The following is a 20173-nucleotide window of genomic DNA, read 5'->3' as shown; positions in this document are numbered from 1 at the left end:
TATAATTTGCTTTGCTATCCTATTTTCTTCAAAGCCTAACCCTATTATTGCTGACCAATCAAATGCAACTCCTCTCACAGTTTTACCAATTATCCCTGCTTCTGTTGATCCTCTACCTTCACCCCTATCCATTATTTCTATATATTAGAGTATGCTGTCAGTCAACTGTGAAAACAGTTTTGTAAACTATAATTGTAAGGGCTGTTAGCTTTTGCTAACAACACCTATCTTAGAGTTGATTTGAATCAGTTAGAGTTGGTTGGGTTCTATTAGTTACGATTATGTTAGTTAGTTACAATCTATTACAATAACAGAACAGAGGTCTATATATACTTCTTTTGTAACCTTCTGTAATTAACTTTGATAATCAATAAAATCAGTCTTTTTTGTTCAACAAGTTTTCTCTTCCTTCTCTCTCTCTCTCTCTCTCTCTCTCTCTTAGTTTATTCAACATGGTATCTAGAGCCATTTTTTCGAATTCCTAGTTCCTTCGCAAGGTCCAGTGTTCTGTGTTCATGGCTTCTGCTCCTTCCAGCTCAGTTCCTAATCATTTCCCAACTCTGTGGCTGAGAAACTTGATGATTCCAACTATCTTCAGTGGCGTCAATACGTTGAACCGGTTATTAAGTCACACAGATTGCAACGTTTCGTGGTTAATCCGATTTTTCCTCCTCGTTATCTCATAGAGGATGATCATATCAACCCTGATTATGAAGTGTGCGAGGTCCAAGATCAAATGCTCTTGGTATGGTTGCAGTCAGCTCTTTCTAAATCAACATCGTCACGTGTTCTTGGTTCAAATCATTACTATCATTACTATCAGGTTTGGGATAAATTTCATGAGCATTTTAGCCTTCACACGAAAACTCAAGCATGACAGCTCCACACTACCATGAGAGCAGTTACTCTTGACGGCAAAACAATTGAGGAGAACTTGCGAAAAATCAAAGGGTTTGTGGATGAACTTGCTGGTGTTGGTGTCCCTGATTGTCATGAGGAATACGTTGACATGCTGCTTGAAGGACTGCCGTCGGATTACGCATCGGTGGTTTCTGTTATCCAAAGCAAAAAGCAAATTTTGTCCATCGCAGAGATTGAAGCGTTGCTCTATGGACATGAAACTCGACTTATGCAATACAACAAATAAGCACAGGTGATGAACTCTGTTTCGATAAACTACACTCAAGGCTGTTTGTATCCAAACGCCTATAAAACTGGTGATTCTGGTGGTTTTGACGGTGTGTATGGTCGTGGTGCGTTTCCGGACCGCGGGCCATTGTGGTGGTAGCTCCGGCCGAGGTCTTGGTGGTGGACGATTTGCAAATTTTCAATGTCAAATCTGTCTTAAATTTGGGCACACGAATAATGTTTGCCATTTTCGGTCTGATGTGACCTTCCATCTTCATGAATCTTTAGCTTTCATTGACCCCACTACATTACAGCCTATCCCATACTCTATTGGTTCAGTCAGAACCTCAAACACCTAGGTTAATCCTAATTCTAAGAATCCTGGTCCAAATCATAGTCAACCCAGTGTGATGCTCACTAGTTCAACTTGTCAAGGGAATGAGCAAGCTGGTACCACCTGGATTCCAGATTTTGGAGCCAGTTTTCATGTGACTGGAGACTCAAAATATTAAACAATTCAGGATTTTGTCCCCTCATGAACAGCAGCATAGGAAACAACTGCAGGAAGATCTTTGGGCTGCAGCCCAAGCCCATGAGTCCTTGCTGAGACAGAAATCCAGATCAAGGTGGATCAAGGAGGGTGATTGCAATTCTCGCTTTTTTCACATGGTGATAAATGCCAACCGCAGTAGCAGCTCTCTAAAAGGAGTTATGGTGGATGGAGTTTGGACAACTGAACCTCATGTTGTGAAGGAGGAGGTGAGATCTTTCTTTTTGCATAGGTTTATGGAACCAGACCTCCATAGACCCACTTTAGATGGTACCCCCTTTCAAAGCATTTCTCATCAACAAAATATAGAGCTGGTGAAGCCGTTTTTGGAGGAGGAAGTGAGGGAAGCAATCTGGGATTGTGGGAGTGACAAGAGCCCCGGGCCTGATGGGATCAACTTTAATTTCATCAAGAGTTTTTGGCAGTTGCTCAAGCCTGATATTCTTCGATTTATAGATGAATTTCATGCTAACGGAATTTTCCCTAGGGGAGGCAATGCTTCCTTCCTAGCTTTAATTCCAAAGAAGGTTGATCCACAAGTTTTGAATGATTACAGACCTATATCCCTCATAGGCTGTATGTATAAGATTGTAGCGAAGATCCTAGCTAAGAGAATCAAGACAGTGCTGCCTACCATCATTAATGAAGCTCAATCAGCGTTTATTGAAGGGAGACACCTTCTTCAGAGTGTCCTCATAGCTAATGAAGTCATTGATGAAGCTAAAAGGAGCCATAAACCTTGCCTCATATTCAAAGTTGATTATGAAAAGGCTTATGACTCGGTATCATGGAATTTTTTGCTGTATATGCTGAAAAGAACAGGATTTTGTCCTAAATGGATCAGCTGGATGGAAGGGTGTCTGAAATCAGCCTCAATTTCAGTCTTAGTCAACGGTAGCCCCACAAAGGAGTTCAAGCCTCAAAGGGGTCTTAGACAAGGGGACCCTCTAGCTCCATTTTTATTCAATATAGTAGCTGAGGCATTGAATGGTCTGATGAGGACAGCGCTGGCAGCAAACCTATACAAAGGCTTCAATATTGCTAGTTCTGAAATCAGTATTAGCTTATTACAATACGCGGATGACACGATCTTTTTTGGTGAAGCTTCTATGAAAAATGTGAAAGTTCTCAAAGCTATCCTCAGAACTTTTGAAGTGGTTTCTGGATTAAAAATAAATTTTGCCAAAAGCTCTTTTGGTGCTTTTGGTAGGGATGACCAGTGGAGGCAAATGGCAGCTACCTACCTTAATTGTAGTCAGTTAGCTCTTCCTTTTGTTTATCTTGGTATACCCATTGGGGCTAACCCGAGGCAAGCTCATGTGTGGGAACCTATTATACAAAAATTTGAGAGGAGACTAGCTACTTGGAAGAAGAGATACATCTCATATGGGGGGAGAGTGATTCTTATCCAATCAGTCCTTACTTCTCTTCCTATTTATTATTTTTCTTTTTTCAGGGTTCCCCGTATGGTGGCTGACAAATTAATCAGAATCCAGAGAAGCTTTCTTTGGGGAGGAGATCATGACAACAACAAAATTGCCTGGATATCTTGGAAAACAGTTTGCTTACCGAAAGACAGAGGAGGTTTAGGCATTAAAGACATCCATACCTTTAACATGGCCCTCCTTGGAAAGTGGATGTGGAACCTTATGTACCAACAAGGGGCTCTATGGGTTGCAGTTTTGGAAGCTAAATATGGGGGCTGGAGAGGTCTAGTTGGAGAAGGAAACTCAAGCTGTCAGTCAATTTGGTGGAGGGATTTAATAAAAGTTATGCATATGCCATACAATGGAAAGACTCTTTATCAACAAATTAAGTGGAAGGTAGAAGCTGGAGATAAGGTTAGATTTTGGGAGGATAGGTGGATTAGTCACGACCAATCTTTAGCTGAAAAGTACCCGCGGCTCTATGTGAATTCCAACCATCAATACCAGCTGGTTGGTTCCTTGGGGCAGCATAGCAACCTTGGGTGGAACTGGAACTTTAGTTGGAGATGTCAGCTGTTTGACAGAGAAATAGAATCAGCCATATCCTTCCTCTCTGAAGTTGAAGGTATATCCATTAATTCTCAAGGTTCTGACACTTGGGTATGGACAGCAGAAGCATCGGGTATCTTCTCTACTCGTAGTGCTTATTCTTCGTTTTGGGAGGAGGTAGCTGTTGACAACCTTCACGACTGTTTTAAGGACCTTTGGAAGATCAAGATCCCGAGTAAATTTTTAATGTTTGCTTGGAGATTACTATGGGACAGATTACCTACAAAAGCTAATTTAAGGGCCAGGCAAGTGCAGATCTCGGATCTGACTTGTCCTTTCTGCAGAAGGGTGGAGGAGACTGCTTCCCACATGTTTATTCACTGCATTAAGACTCAGCCTATATGGTGGGAAACAATGAATTGGATAAATATGCAGGGACCTCTTCCATGGAGTATAACAGATCATTTCATGCAGTTCTCTTCCTTGAAAGAGGCTGGCATAAGATCTAGGAGGTGGCAGTGGTGGTGGATGGCGGTTACTTGGTCGATTTGGCAGCTTAGAAACAGCATTGTATTTTCCAATGCAACTTTTGATGGCAACAAACTGGTTGAAGATGCATCCTTCTTATTATGGACTTGGCTTCACAATTTGGAGAAGGACTTCTCTTTGCATTTTAATCAGTGGTCGAGTAACCTTCGACAGAATTTTTTGCAGTAGTAGGGTTACACTCTTGGTTTTTTTTTATGTATTCCCTCCATATTTTGGTTCCTTATCAGACTGTGTTGTCTGCTTTCAGGAACCAATTATATGGACTTTAATTTTGTAATAGTACCTCTGGTACTTTTTATTCAATATATATATATTTATCTTTGCTGACCAAAAAAACAATTCACTCACTTTGATGGACTAGATCAGATATTCAAAGGCAATGGTGAAGGTTTAAGTATTTCTAACACTGATTCTTCATCATTTATATCTCCTAATGATGTTGGCATAACCTTTAAACTTCACAAGTTACTATATGTTCTTTCAATTTCGAAAAATTTGTTAAGTGTTAGTTAATTTGCCAAAGATAACTCTGTTTTCTTTGAATTTCACCCTCGTGTGTCTTGTATAATCTCAGAAGACCAATAAGATCCTTTTTAAAGGAGTTGTTGGTGCTAATGGACTTTACTCCTTTCATAATCTCAAGCTTCAAGAGAGCCCTTCACTACTGATGTCTGCATCTGCTGTTTCAAGTGCTGCCTCTTCTTGTTCAGCTCTCACTATTAATAATAATAGCTCTACTGTAATGTCTAATTCTGTTTCTTCTTCTTTCAGTATTGCTAATCTATGGCATGCTAGGTTAGGGCATCCTAATGATCATGTAATGAATCTTGTTCTCACTCATTGTAATATTTGTTCATCAAATAAAAATTGCACAGGGTTTTGTGCTTGTTGTATGGGTAAATCTTAGATTACCTTCTCATACTTCTACTTCCGTTTATTCTCCTGTAGAGCTCATTTTTACAGATTTATGGGGACCTTCTCATATTACCTCATATTCTGGTTATAAATATTATGTCTCTTTCATTGAAGCTTTCTCTAGGTATACTTGGATATATCCTATAAAGTCCAAAGCTAAAACCATGTTTGTTTTTCAAACTTTCAAGTCCATGTTTGAACTACAGCTTAACCTCAAAATTAAAACTGTCCAGTTTGATTGGGGAGGTGAATACAAACCCTTTTCTACACTTCTAGCCTCTTTTGGAATTTCTGATAGACTTACTTGTCCTTACACTAATCATGAGAATGGTGTGGTTGAGACAAATGTGATCACATACACAATATTGATAAAAGTAGTAATGTAATAGAGTAGAGAGAGAAAGGTTGAAGGTATGGAATAAGGAACACTTTGGAGATACTTTTAAGAAGTTAAAGAAAATTGAGGCTGATTTAAACAAGTTGGAAGCAGATATAATTGATAGACAACTATCTCCCCAATAATTGTTGACTAAGAAGAAATTACAGGAAGCACTATGGTTAGCTGCCCAATCACACAAGTCTCTACTGAGGCAGAAGGCGAGATCAAGATGGATTAAAGAAGGCAATTACAATTCACGTTACTTCCATTTGATGATGAATGTGAATTGCAGATATAACTCTTTAAAAGGAGTGATGATTGATGGATCCTGGATTGATGAACCGGGAAGAGTGAAAGAGGCAGTCCGATTGTTCTTCTTGCAATGATTTCAAGAATCTGAGCAAGGTAGACCCCAGTTGGATGGAATCCGCTTTCAGACCATCGGACAACAACACAATGATATGTGGATGGGACGTTTCCAAAAGGATGAAATAAAACAGGCTATACGGGATTGTGGGAGTGAGAAAAGTTCAGGCCCAGATGGACTAAACTTTAAGTTTATTAAGAAGTTTTGGCAAGTAATCAAACCTGACGTTCTCCGATTTCTGAATGAATTCTATGTTAATGGAATTTTTCCTAAGGGCTGCAATGCATCTTTTATAGTCCTAATTCCTAAGGTGGCTGATCCACAATTCCTGAATGATTACAAACCTATTTCACTAATAGGCTGTATGTATAAGATTGTGGCTAAGCTGTTAGCTAAAAGATTGAAGGTGCTGTCACTCATAATAGATGAACGACAATCTGCATTCATAGGGGGTAGACATTTGTTGCATAGCGTGATCATAGCAAATGACGGTTGAGGAAGCTAAAAGGAGTAAAAAATCATGCATGGTGTTCAAAGTAGACTATGAAGAGGCATATGATTCAGTCTCATGCTTTAAGTGGAAGTCAGTGTGCCTTCCAAAAGAAAAAGGGGGATTGGGCCTCAAGGACATTAAGACCTTCAATCTTGCATTGCTTGGCAAATGGAAATGGAGTCTATTTCAGCACCAAGGAGAATTATGGGCTAGGGTATTGGATTCGAAATATGGTGGTTGGAGGAGCATGGTTGAAGTAACAAGAGGCACCAACGAATCTATTTGGTGGAGGGACCTAAAAATGGCTCTCCATCAATCGCAATAAGGCAATGCTTTTCAAAATGGAATGGTGTGGAGGGTTGGGTGTGGTGATAGGATCAAATTTTGGGAGGATAGCTGGATTGCTGGTAAGGTTTCCTTAATAGCAAAATATCCCAGGCTATATCTCATTTCTTGTCAGCAAAATCAGCTCATTCAGCAGATGGGAGCTCACACGGATACAGGGTGGGAGTGGGATTTTATATGGAGGAGATCACGGTTTGACAATAAGATTCACATGACTGATAGTTTCTTAAGAGATGTTGGAGACAATCCAATCCAGCCACATAGAAGAGATGATTGGGTTTGGAAAACAGACCCAAGTGGCCAATACTCGATAGAGGAGAATCATGATGGAGCTTTTAAGGAATTATGAAAATTAAAGATCCCAACTAAAACTTCAGTCTTCGTATGGAGGTTAATTAGAGATCGACTGCCAACAAAATCAAATCTGCGAAGGAGACATGTATATATTAATGATATGTTATGCCTATTCTGCAGGAACAAGGAGGAGGATGCAGCTCATTTATTTTTTCATTGCAGCAAAATATTTCTTCTATGGTGGGAATCTCTGTCTTGGGTGAACATGTTTGGTGCTTTCCCGCAAAATCCAAGGCAACACTTCCTTTAACATGTAAATGGTTTGGCTGGTGGAATAAGGGTTAATATGTGGAAGTGTTGGTGGATGACTCTAACATGGACTATATGACAGCAGAGGAACAAGATAGTCTTCTCCAACGACACCTTCAATGGCAGCAAACTGTTGGATGACGCAATATTCTTACTTTGGACATGGCTTAGAAATATGGAAAAAGATTTTCTAATCCATTTTAATCAATGGTCAAGTAACCTTAGAGAAGGTTTTGTTATCAGCAGAGGGTAGCAGTCATAGGATATCAGTAGTCTATAGATTCATATATGTATCCAGCTTTTGGTTCCTATTGAGACTGTATTAAGTCTGATATTTGGAACCAAATGTATGGACAATCACAAATATGTAACTTTTGTACCTCTGGTACTCTGATATATATTTCATTTATCTTTGCTGATCAAAAAACACTTGTCTGAATCACTTGACGAGTGAGAACAATTAAAAATATCATACATTCGGATTGCTTGTAGTCCAGTCTGGCCTAATAGTTTAGTTAAAACTTGCACTGTGTTCCTGACTGAGTGTCACACCTAAATGTTGGATAAAACTGAGTGACAAAGTGTTTGAGAAGATGAGAAAATTGAGAGAAAAGACTGATATTATTACTAGACTGAAAAGTTAATCTGAGTTGGTTACAAAGAGAGGTATATATAAACCTTTGAACGTTTACACTAGCAGTAACAGAATCTAACCAACTAGCAGTAAAGGCTAACTGAATTAACTAACAAAACTAAATGTACTAACTAACAAACTAACTGAGTTAACCAACAAATTGACTGTACTAACTAACTAACTTTTTTTTTCAGCAAAGATAAATTATATATATGTCAGAGTACTAGAGGTACTAAGGTTACATATTAGGAAATGTCCAGTCAATTGGTTCCAAAATCAAACTTGAAGCAGTCTAGATAGGAACCAAAAGCTAGTTACATTTTAGTCAATAGGATACTCAGATCCTATATGCCCTCTCCTGATTACAAAATTTTCTCTAAGGTTACTCGTCCATTGATTAAAATGGATTACAAAATCTTTATCCATATTTCTGAACCATGTCCAAAGTACGAATATTGCATCATCCATCAAATTGTTGCCATTGAAGGTGTCATTGGAGAAAACTATCCTGTTCTTGTGCTGCCATATAGTCCATGTCAGATCCATCTACCAGCGCTTTCATCTGTTACCCATTATTCCATCATCCTGCCCATGTGCATGTTGAAGGAAGTGTTGCCTTGGGTTTTGCGGGAAAGCCCCTACCCAAGACAAAGATTCCCACCATAGAGGGAGGATTTTACTGCATTGGAAAAATAGATGAACTACATCCTCTTCGTTGTTCATGCAGAATGGGCATAACACATCATTGATCTCTACATGTCTCCTTCGCAGATTTATTTTTGTTGGTAGTCGATCTCTAATTATCCTCCAAACAAAGAAGCATGTTTTACTTGAAATCTTTAATTTCCATAATTCGTCAAACACTCCATCCTGATTCTCATATGTGGATTCCCCCATCCGCAAATTGTAAGCACTTTGTGCTGAGTATTGGCCATTTGGGTCTGCTTTCCACACCCAATCATCTCTTGTATGTGGCTGGACTAGATTGCCTTTAATATCTCTTAAGAAGTTATCAGCCATGTTGATCTCATTGTCAAACAATGGCCTCCTCCATATGAAATTCCACTTCCATCCTGCATTCGTGTGAGTTCCCATTTGCTGAATGAGTTGTTTTTGCTGGCTGGAAATGAGATACAGCCTAGGATATTTTGTTATTAGTGGAATCTCATCAGCAATCTAGCTATCCTCCCAAAACCTGATCCTATCTCCACACCCTACCCTCCACACTATTCCATTTTGAAAGGCATTTCCCTGTTGCGATTGATAAAGAACCATTTTTAGATCCTGCCACCGTAAAGATTCATTGCTGGCTCTTGTTACTTCATTCATGCACCTCCAACCACCATATTTTGAATTCAATACCCTGGTCCATAATTCCCCTTGGTGCTGAAATAAATTTCATCTCCATTTGCCAAGCAATACTAGATTGAAGGTCTCGATGTCTTTAAGGCCTAAGCCCCCTTTTTCCTTTGGGAGACACACTGTATCTCACTTAATCCACCACCCCATAAGAATCGGCGTTGTATACTCACCAGCTTGTCCGCCACTCTATTAGGAACCCTGAAAAATGAAAAGAAATAAATAGGAATAGATGTTAAAACCGACTATATAAGGGTCACTCTCCCCCCGAAAGAAATGTGTCTTTACTTCCATTTTGCTAACTTTCTCTCACACTTGTGAATGATAGGATCCCACAACTCACATCGCCTGGGGTTTGTCCCAATTAGTATGCCCAAGTAGATGAATGGTATGAACAACAAGCTACAATTCATGTAATTTGCAGCATCCTTCTGCCACTGTTCCGACATTCTAATTGCTCAAAAACAGCTTTTTGCAAAATTAATTTTGAGGCTTGATACGAGTTCAAAGGTCCTTGAAATGACTTTGATTGCCTTGGCATTTTCCATTGATGCCTCACCTAAAAACAGTGTCAGATATCTAATTGCTAGAGAAGTGTTGTTAGCAAAGGCTAACAGCCCTTACAAGTACACACAATTACAAACTATTTATACAGTTTTACAACACATGTTCTAATATTCTAATACTGAATGATGTTATTTAGTGTCAACTGTCAAGTGCACATGGTTCAAGGCCTAGGATCGGGTTAGAATCTTAGGGAGTCAAACCCGTGTGGGGCAACAATGTTAGGGACATATCATTTTCACCATCCTACTCCATGTCATTTTCAATGCGAGACAAATGTTCTTTTATGACGTGTAGAATTATTTAGGAATTTGAGGAGAAATTGTTTCTTCATTTCCATGTTTCCTTATTATAATTTAGTTTCCTTATTTCCCTAACTGTGTTTAATTGAGCTGAATGACGTCCTGTGATTCATGTAGCTAACCTCACCTAGTGGGATAATGCTTTGTTGTTGTTTCACTAATTATAATCCCTAAACTTTATAGGTTGATTTTGCCTTGATATATATAAATGTATCAATTGTTCATTAATACACAAGAAATTATTCTTCTCATCTGAAGATGGCATTAGAGCCACATCTTGGGGAAACCCTAGTTTTCCCTAACACTCTTTCTTAGCCACCGTCAAGAAGGTTGACTATTAGTGCCACATGAGTGACTATCCGAGACACCACAAACAACTGCAGAGGTTGCTGATTGGCTCATCCACTTAGTGCCATTGCTAGAAGCCCTACCATGTGGGCATTGCCTATATAGATTTGCTTTGCTTTGCTTTGGGATATCGATCAGCCAATAGCAATCTGTGCAATAAGTCATTAACTGATAGGGATGACTGATTTGTGTAGATTGCATGTTTAGCCACAAGACATTACTAGTTGGGTTTGACATTGTCAGGTTATTGCTTCATTGGTTTAGCTTCATGTTTGCAATGGTTGGCTTTCATCAGGTTATATTGTGACTGAAAAGAAGTCTGGTGTTCTTTCTACGTTATTTGAATATTCAATGCAATGGAGTTGCCCAACCATTTGCCTTGAGGCCCTTCAGGTAGTCTTGTTGGTAAATTTGAATATTTTGGCATAGATTGCTGAATTATTTATTGTTACTATTTAGCAGATATGCATGGGGACGGTGTACATGATTTGTGGAATTTGCTTTTTGATGAGCCTGCCATATTTGAATTTGCATACATTGGATAGATATCTTCCTAATCGACAGTGTTGAGACTTTGAAATACGTAAAGAAAACTTGGAAATATGGAAAAATCTGAATAGTTTTTGTTGATAATGAGTACAATATTACTCGTATATAGGGAGACTAATCTTAATATTTACGGTTTATAATCTTACTGATAGTTATAGTTTAAAAAGGAAATTAAATTGCAGGAAAATATATATTTTTACAAATAGAAATAAGGAAAGAAAATCATGTGTTCCTAGATTCCCTGAAGTTGATGAATGAATATATATCATTCCTAAGATCTTACATGTGTTTTTTGACAAATCCTTTAGTTAATATATTTGCTGGATATGTTGTTACTCAGTCACTGCTTCAGTATGTGCTAGTTGATCTGTATGTGCTTTGTCTTGTCATACTAGATTGGGTTATGAGCAATGTTAATGATAGATTTATTATCACACAGAAGCTTCATAGGATCTGCATATTTTAAGATTGTCAAGAATGATCTTCATTTATAATACTACCTCTGGTCCTATATATAAGAAAATATCACTATTTTATTGTTAAATTTCTTTTTTACCCTTAAAATTGTGACATTTCCCCATGAAAGTGCATGCATTTATTAAGCTATCAACAAAACAAGCTACACTCATTGGTTAAAAAATTTATTTATAAAAATAACTACTTAAACCATTCAATATCATAGAGATAGAGAGGGAGAGAGAGCATGAGAGGGAGAGAGAGAGTGACACATAGAGATAGAGAGGGAGAGAGAAAGCAAGACAGGCATGAGAGGAGTGCAAACACAGAGAGAACGGGAGCATATGGTAGAGGGAGGGAGAGACTGAGAGTCAGGCATGAGAGGAGTGCAAGAGAGCACTCTCTGTTCCGTGACTACAACCTGTACCAGAGGAATGTTGGAGGAAGGCAACATCGTAGGTGGAGAAGCAGGGGAGAAAGGGGGATATCTGAACAAAGGGGTTGGCACAACAGAAATGAGAAGGAGGATAGCTATGATAAGGATGGAAACTGGACGAAGGTAACCAGCAAGAGATCAGCAAAGGAAAGAAAGAAGAAAATATCAGAGAAAAGAAGTCCTGACAAACACGTAACATGGAGAGAGCCCACATACCACCAACCCAACTGGAGAAATAAGGACGACATCACGTCTTTCTACTTCACACATTTTGCTGATGATGTTACTGAGGTGCGACTATGGAAAAATTTTAAAAAATGGGAAGATGTGCGTGAGGTTTACATTGCAAAACGACGTAACAAGGACGGAAGACGATATGGCTTCGTGCGCTTTAAGGGAGTTTCGGATGCCAAACGCCTAGAGGTTTAGTTGGATAATACCTTCATCAACGACCAGAAACTGTTTGTCAACCTACCCAGGTTTGCTAGATCAACTCGGACACACCCTGTGCAGACAATGATTGCTAATGGAGGGGAATCAATCAAAGACCTTAGCAAATACCGTGAACAAAGCAGCAGGCCAAGACTGCGATCATACGCAGAGGTGACGGCCCAGGGAGGTGCTTCAGAGGGAATGGTGATAGGCGCAGGAACAACAACCTTTATTTCTATACCACCCAAGAAAGGCGCGATTACTGGTGCAGTGGGGCGTGGGTGGGGAAATTAAAGAAGCCAATGTCGATGGAATGTGTGGAGGATCGCATATCGTGGGATTTCGGGTACAACATATGTACCAAATTCCTGGGGGACGATATGGTTCTCCTTACTGGACTTTCCGATGATAGAGCTCATCAACTTATCTCATCGGAGATTGATGGCGGTAACTCCATTTTCTACTCCCTAGAGAAGTGGCGACCGGGGATTAAACCAAACAATCGGGTTGTTTGGATCCAGCTCTGGGGTTTCCCGATTGAGGCGTGGGATACTGAACGCATGACGAAGGTCGTTTCCTGTATCGGCGACGTGATAGGACCCGACGACGACACTGAAGACCGTCGCCGGTTGGATCGGGCCCGCATGTTAGTCCGAACTCCCCTTCCGTCGACGATCAACAGGGAAGTCATTGTCCGAGTGGGGATTAACGAGTACAAGGTATAGATGGTGGAGGAGGTGGGAGATGACGGCGACACGAAGCGCAAGAGGTCCCTTCTGGCCGATGACTGGACGGACGACGTGCCGTCTGACGACGAGTGTGACGGCGCCGACGACGATGACTCCAATACCACGTTGTCCTTCTCGCCGGAGTTGTCCACGAAGAAGATGCTATAACGTTCGAACCACTGGTCACATGATATAACCAGTGGACTCAGACGTGAACCCAGTGGTCAAGACACTTCGTTGGGTAATAACCGCTCCGATGATAATTACAGAGAAAATGCAGAGGTCACAGCGACGCCTAACCAGGGCCTCCGTTTAGCAAAGGTTGACCCTGGTGAATGCGTTTCAGAAAAGATAGCAGACAACAGCTTAATTGGGGAGGAAACATTGGAGAACACAAAAGCTGGGCCATGGCAGGTCAATGGAGAGTATTTGGGAAAGTTTTCGAATTGTGAGGGAAGAGCAGAAAAGGTGGTAGACTTATATGAAGAAAGTAGGGGACAGCTAACGGTTATGGGACCCCAACCAGACAGGTCCCCCTTGCAGTTTCAAAAGTTTTTTGGCCCAAGTAATAATTTGGGCCCAATAGGGAATACGGAGGGGTGCAACAAGAATAATTCCCCAACCAAGGCTCAATCTTCTAAAGGAAGTCCAGAAATGTTTGCCAAAGTTTATGTCTGGCAACGAAATGTTATATCTAAGGTTCCCATCCTATATCCTTACAAGTCCCCATCTGCTGAATGGTGTGATTTTGCTGACTAGAGATGAGGTACAACCTGGGATACTTTGCTGCTAATGATCTGTCTTCACCTATCCATTGATCCTCCCAAAACTTTATATGGTCACCACATCCAACCCTCCACTCTATACTCCTCGATAATGGCTCGCCATACTCCGGATGCTGTAATACCCTTTTTAAATCCCTCCACCAAATAGAATCATTGTTGGTTGTTGGTGCATCGCCCAAGCTCCTCCACCCGCCATATCTGGATTCCAAAACCCTGGCCCCAAAGTGCTCCTTGCTGCTGAAATAGACTCCACTTCCACTTTGCAAGTAATGCAATATTGAAAGTGTTTATATCCTTGATCCCCAACCCCCCTTTCTCCTTTGGAAGGCACACGGTGTCCCATTTGACCCAGGCTATCTTGTGATGATCCGCATCACCTCCCCATAAGAATTTTCTCTGTAAGCAAACCAGCTTGTCTATCACCTTTTTAGGAACCCTGAAAAAAGAAAAGAAATATATAGGAATGGATGTTAAGACAGACTTTATGAGAGTCACTCTCCCCCCAAAAGAAATGTGTCTTTGCTTCCATCTCGCTAATTTTCTCTCACACTTGGCGATTAGAGGATCCCACATCAAACTTCTTCTTGGATTAGCTCCAATAGGGATGCCTAGATAGGTAAAAGGAAAGGACAGTAGGCTACAATTGAGGTAATTGGCTGCTTCAAGTTTCCACTGTTTTGACATACCAAATGCTCCAAAACTACTTTTTACAAAATTGATTTTGAGTCCCGATACAAGTTCAAAAGCCCTCAAGATTGCTTTGATTGCTTTGATGTTCATCATGGTAGCCTCCCCGAAGAATATTGTGTCATCTGCGTATTGGAGGAAATTAATGTCCACATTGTTTGAACCCACTGAAAATCCCCTATATAAATTACTCCCCACAGCTGTTCTTACTAGCCCATTTAAAGCTTCAGCGACGATATTAAATAATAAGGGTGCTAGTGGATCCCCTTGCCTTAGTCCTCTTTGCGGGATGAACTCCTGCGTGGGGCTGCCATTCACCAGTATTGAAATAGAAGCAGACTTTAAGCATCCATCAATCCATCGAATCCATTTGTCACCGAATCCCATCCTTCTTAACATATACAGTAAAAAATTCCATGATACTGAGTCATAGGCCTTATCATAGTCGACTTTAAAAACAATGCAAGGCTTCTGGCCTTTCCTTGCTTCATCGACTACCTCGTTTCCTATCACCGCACTATGAAGCAAATGCCTTCCTTCGATGAATGTGGATTGTCTTTCATCAATGATGGAAGGCATAACCTTCTTCAGACGATTGGCCAGTATCTTTGCCACTATCTTATAGATGCACCCTATCAGTGAAATAGGCCTGTAATCATTCAAAAGTTGTGGCTCCAGCACCTTTGGGAGGAGGGCTATAAATGATGCATTGGAACCTCTTGGAAAGCATTCGTTGACATGGAACTCATCTAAGAATTGGAGAACATCAGGTTTGATTAAATGCCAGAATCTTTTGATGAATTTAAAGTTAAGTCCGTCAGGCCCTGGGCTTTTCTCGCTTCCACATTCCCACACAGCGCTCTTCACCTCCTCTTCAGTAAAACGCGACAGTAACATCTCGTTTTGATGGTTGTCTATGGTGTGAAAGATTATGCTATCCAACCGAGGTATGTGCTGGTCTGGTTCTTGAAACCGCTGCATAAAGAAAGATCTCACCTCCTCTTTCACCCGTGCCGGCTCTTCAGACCATGCTCCATTAATCCACACTCCTCTTAGGCTATTATTTCTGCGACTAGCATTCATCATCAAATGAAAGTATCTTGTATTACAATCGCCTTCTTTGATCCATGTAGACCTTGCCTTCTGCCTTAGTAAAGACTCATGTGATTGGGCCGCTCTCCACAAGTCTTCCTGAAGCTGCTTCCTGGTCATCATTTCATTAGGAGTCAGGTGTCTATCACCTGTGTTGGTCTCCAACTTGTTCAGTTCCTCCTCAATTTTCTTGTATCTCTTAAAAGTGTTACCGAACTGTTCCTTATTCCATGCTTTCAACTTTTGTTTCAGGCTTTTGATTTTTTCTTTCAACACATACCCACCCCAACCGCTTTGCTGATTAGAACTCCATGATTCTTGGACAATTTTCTTGAATGAATTATCCGAGAACCAACAATCTAAGACCCTAAAAGATTTAGGACCCCAGTCAACGAATTTAGATCTGAGCAAAATTGGACAGTGATCAGAGAAATTTCTATCCAATGTGTGCTGGGTGCTTCCAGGCCATTTGGCTAACCACTCTGGTGATACCAGAAATCTGTCCAACTTGCTCTTAGCGGTGCCGTTTGGTCTAAACCATGTGAACTGTCTGCCCAACCATGGCACTTCCTCAACCTCTAACTCCTCAATCCATTCGTTAAACTCGCTCATGTTGCTTTCTCCTGACCCTCTATGACATATGCCCACTCTTTCTGATGATGCTCTGATGTTATTAAAATCTCCTAGAACACACCATAGCCCCCCTTGGCTTTGATATTTCAGCTGTTTCACATTGTCCCACAAAATTCTTTTATTCTGGATGTCACATGGTGAGTAGATGGTGATGATATGAATCAATTGCTGCTCCTGAAGCCATTCTCCTACTAACAGTAGGAAACCTTGGCCAATGACCTTCCTTTGTAACTTAAAACTTTTTTCACTCCACAAGCATAGAATCCCACCAGCTGAATTTGATGCCGCTTGAGCTTCCCATCTGACATCGGTGTTCCCCCACAGTGCTTGACACATGGATCTGTCTACAATCTCTTTTTTTGTCTCCTGAATACATAGCATATCTATGTGCTGTTTATTAACCATTCTTCTAATTGTTGGCCACTTAATCCCCCTCCCTAAACCTCTGACATTATAAGTTATTATATTCATTGGACAATCCCCCTGCTTCCCAAGCTCTGTGCCTCTTTACGGTCTCTATTCTCCATCTCCACTATTTTATTAATCGGCTCTGTTTGTGAAGACCCGGTAGTAACCCCCAGTGATTTTACCATCTCCCATATGTCTGCTGCCTCTTGGTTCCATAAGTGAGGCTCTGCCACTGCACACTCAGATTGTATTGATGAGTCCTCCGTATTGGCTATTTTTGTGTGATGTATCGTCCCACATTTGATTATGTTGTCACTCGGGACCTGCACTACATTTGGAGTGTTTGAAATTGAGTCCAGTTCTAAAGGTAATGGAATTCCAGGTGCACGGCCCGAAATGGATTTCCTTTTGGACCATCTCTTCCGTGAATAAACTTGTGAATATAGCTGTAACTTGCTGGCTATTGGGCTAGGTGCTGGTTGTATATAGGAGGCCTTGGGGGTGTGGGTAGAAAAGCCCATAACTCCTTCTGAATTCCCCTTACAGTCACGTGTTTCATTTAAATTTGAGACTTGCCCCGTGCTTTCTTGTTGCTTCTTCTTTTCTAAATTTCCTCTTTCAGATTCACTCACCAGCGTTACGTCAGCATTTAAGCTCCCGATACCGCCTGAATCTCCATTTCCATGAAGATTAGGTTGTCGGTCAGCGTGAATTTCGCTGAGATGAGCGGGGTTGGTTGCCGCAGTGACCGTTAGGCAGCTGGCTGTGTTTCGTGACCGGTCCATAGCCGTTGGGCTCTTTACCCGCGGAACAATTGCTTTACCCTTGAGTTTGCTGTTCTCCCTTTGCCCTCTGGGTAAACCCTCTTCGTCGGGGTTCTGAGTTTCCGATGATGGCACGGTGGCTTCGGGCGCCGTCACGGGCTTAATGGATGCGGTCGCAGTCGTGACTTCGCCATGACCATGCATGTATGACTGGAGCTTCGATCCGGCCAGCGACGCGTTGACTCGTGGGCTGTGCGCTTCAGTGTTTATGTTCGCCGCCACAATCTCATCGTTGTCTCCGTTCAGCCACGAGCTCTGGTCTACCTCTCTTAGCATGCCGACGTCACTGTCTTCCGAATCAATTTCTTTAGATGACCCGTACGCGCTCCTCCGGCAATAGCACCTGTGTGGGTTGTTACCACTTTCTTCGACGACATGCACATTATAAGTCTCCTCGTGTATATGAACTCTGATTGAGTGTTGTATGAGTGGCAACCATGGGGTTTTGATGAGAACCCGTGCCCTGTCCAATCTCCGGGCCAGCTCAACGGTGTCGTCCACGTCCACCATGTCTCCGATAGCAGCTACAACCTTTCGAATTTGTGGCGTATCCCAAGCCTGTAATGGTAAGCCCCAGCAGTTAACCCATGTCAATCTATAACCTGTACGTAGCTTTGGGTTCCATTTTTTCAAAGAGTGGAATGGCGTGGCCCCTCCCTCTTCTTCCTCCTTCATCATCTGCTTTGCTCCTTCATCAGTGAGACCAAGTAACAGTACCATATCAGCACCCATATATTTTGGCGATACATCACCGCTGATGTCCCAATACAAGTCGTCTTCGACCCGGTCAAACATGGCAAGATTTTTCAGTCTACCCACCCACGTCTGATTAGCCTGCTTCTGCACCGTGTCCGGAATATCTAAATACACTGATGACCATGAACCTCCATTGCTACAACTTACATTTGTTGCTATTCTCGTTGACACTGCACTTTTGTTCGTTCTCGTCACTACCTCTGCATACGAGCCATATTGCAGAATCGGGTTTGGATATGCAGGCCTAGGTGCTGCCTTTCCCGTTTGCTCGTCATTCACCCCTCTTTCCACTTCTGAGTTTGGTTTTGTGACCTTGTTCCTCTCGAATTTTGGCGTGTTAACATACATCTTGAGCCCACCAAAGATGATGTTGTCTAGCTTCCTCTCTAGATTGTACGCATTCTCCACTCCTTCGAATCTGACGAACCCATACCTCCTGCCTTGCTTATTCCTGTTTTTGGAAATGAAGACCTCCTTTACAGCACCAAACGATTTGAAATGTATCCATAAATCTTTCTCCGTAACGCCATCAGGGAATCTCGTAAAGTAAAACGATGTTATGTTTCCTTTACTCCTCCAATTGTCTCGCCTGTAGCTCTGTCCTTGTTCGTACCTTTTCTCGGCATAGATCCGACGGGAATCCTCTCTCGCCCTCACTCTGTGTTGCTCTTTGTGTTGAGTCCTGTGTCTTACTCTCTCCCACCCAATCTCACACTCTCTCTCACCCTCACGGTCTCTCTCACTCTCTCGCTCACTCTCTCTCATCTCTCTATCATTGACACCATTAAAATTTGGAGCTGCCTTAATTGCCAGCCTCAAGGGTGGTAGTTTATTCCTTCATCAACTAGAGATATGGCCAAAGTAATGTATATAAGTGGGGGACAACCCTTAACTAACAAGCTGGTTTTGTGGGATAGAGTTAGGCCTAAACTTACATTCTAAGATATGTTGTTGTCAATATGTGATTAATAGTGTCATGTGAATATTGGAATATCTAATGGTGGTCAACTTTGCCTTACAAGTGGTTAATACTGTCATGAGGTTATTGAAATGTTTGACAGTTGTTACTTGTACCTTAAAATTTGTTATTGTTATATGCATCGATAATTATATACAATCATGTTTATCTACTCTTAACTAATTATGAAATAAAGTTAATCATGTGTGCTGGCTGAAAAAACCCAACAGGACGTTCATAAAATACTCTTATCACAGTAACGTTTCATAAGTCATACCATTTAATCTTAAGTTTTCTAAAATAGTTTTCAGCCAAAATAATTCACAAATATCTTGTGCCATAGCTCGCAGCACAAGTTTAGCACTTGACCAAGCCTTAAATTATGTTTTTAATTCCTCCAAGTTACATTACTAGCTGAGTTCAAACTTCAAACTAATAGTTATTGTCTTATTGATTGACATTTTTTTTTCTATTTATGTTTAAATAATAAGTTGATGTATGCATCAATGCTAGTTTATTGATTTATTCAATTAACCTTCTACAGGCACTTAAAGCTGTATCCCACAATTATCCTAACATAGTGTCTGCTTGTTGGGAAAAAGTTTCTGCTATTGTGCATGGCTTCCTTAGTACTGTGTGCCTTGAAGCTCCTTCCAGGCAGTCAAGTGATCATGTTGGTAGTCCTTCTTCATTTAATAATGAAAAAGTTCTGATCACTGCTATTAAGGTAGCAACTTTGCCCTTCTTCATACATGCTAAATCTTCCCTGAATTAGCCTCTCATTCCCCTTTCTGTTTGTTAGATTCACCGGTGTACAATCAGTAGTCAATTAGAGTGTAGAAAATGCATGTGTTGTATACATGGAAGTTAATTGGTGTTTTGGCATTCCTGTGTACCATATAGATTTTAATGTTCTT

At 41.0% G+C, this 20173-nt stretch overlaps 1 protein-coding gene across 3 annotated transcripts in view; it reads left to right on the top strand.

The window, feature by feature from the left end:
- The window catches only part of LOC100778359 (HEAT repeat-containing protein 6), a 91648-nt gene that overhangs the window by 41391 nt on the left and 30084 nt on the right, over nucleotides 1–20173 (top strand). For all 3 annotated transcript variants that reach the window (XM_006581858.3, XM_041016580.1, XM_041016579.1), the window contains exons 14-15: nucleotides 10808–10905; nucleotides 19801–19983. In XM_006581858.3, coding sequence (XP_006581921.1) covers nucleotides 10808–10905; nucleotides 19801–19983 — 281 coding nt within the window. The remainder of the gene's footprint in view (nucleotides 1–10807; nucleotides 10906–19800; nucleotides 19984–20173) is intronic.

The sequence above is a fragment of the Glycine max genome, chromosome 6, assembly GCF_000004515.6.
Source record: "Glycine max cultivar Williams 82 chromosome 6, Glycine_max_v4.0, whole genome shotgun sequence".
NCBI classification, from domain to species: domain Eukaryota; kingdom Viridiplantae; phylum Streptophyta; class Magnoliopsida; order Fabales; family Fabaceae; genus Glycine; species Glycine max.
The sequence above is the reverse complement of the archived record's forward strand: the minus strand, read 5'-3'. Positions and strand labels throughout refer to the sequence as shown.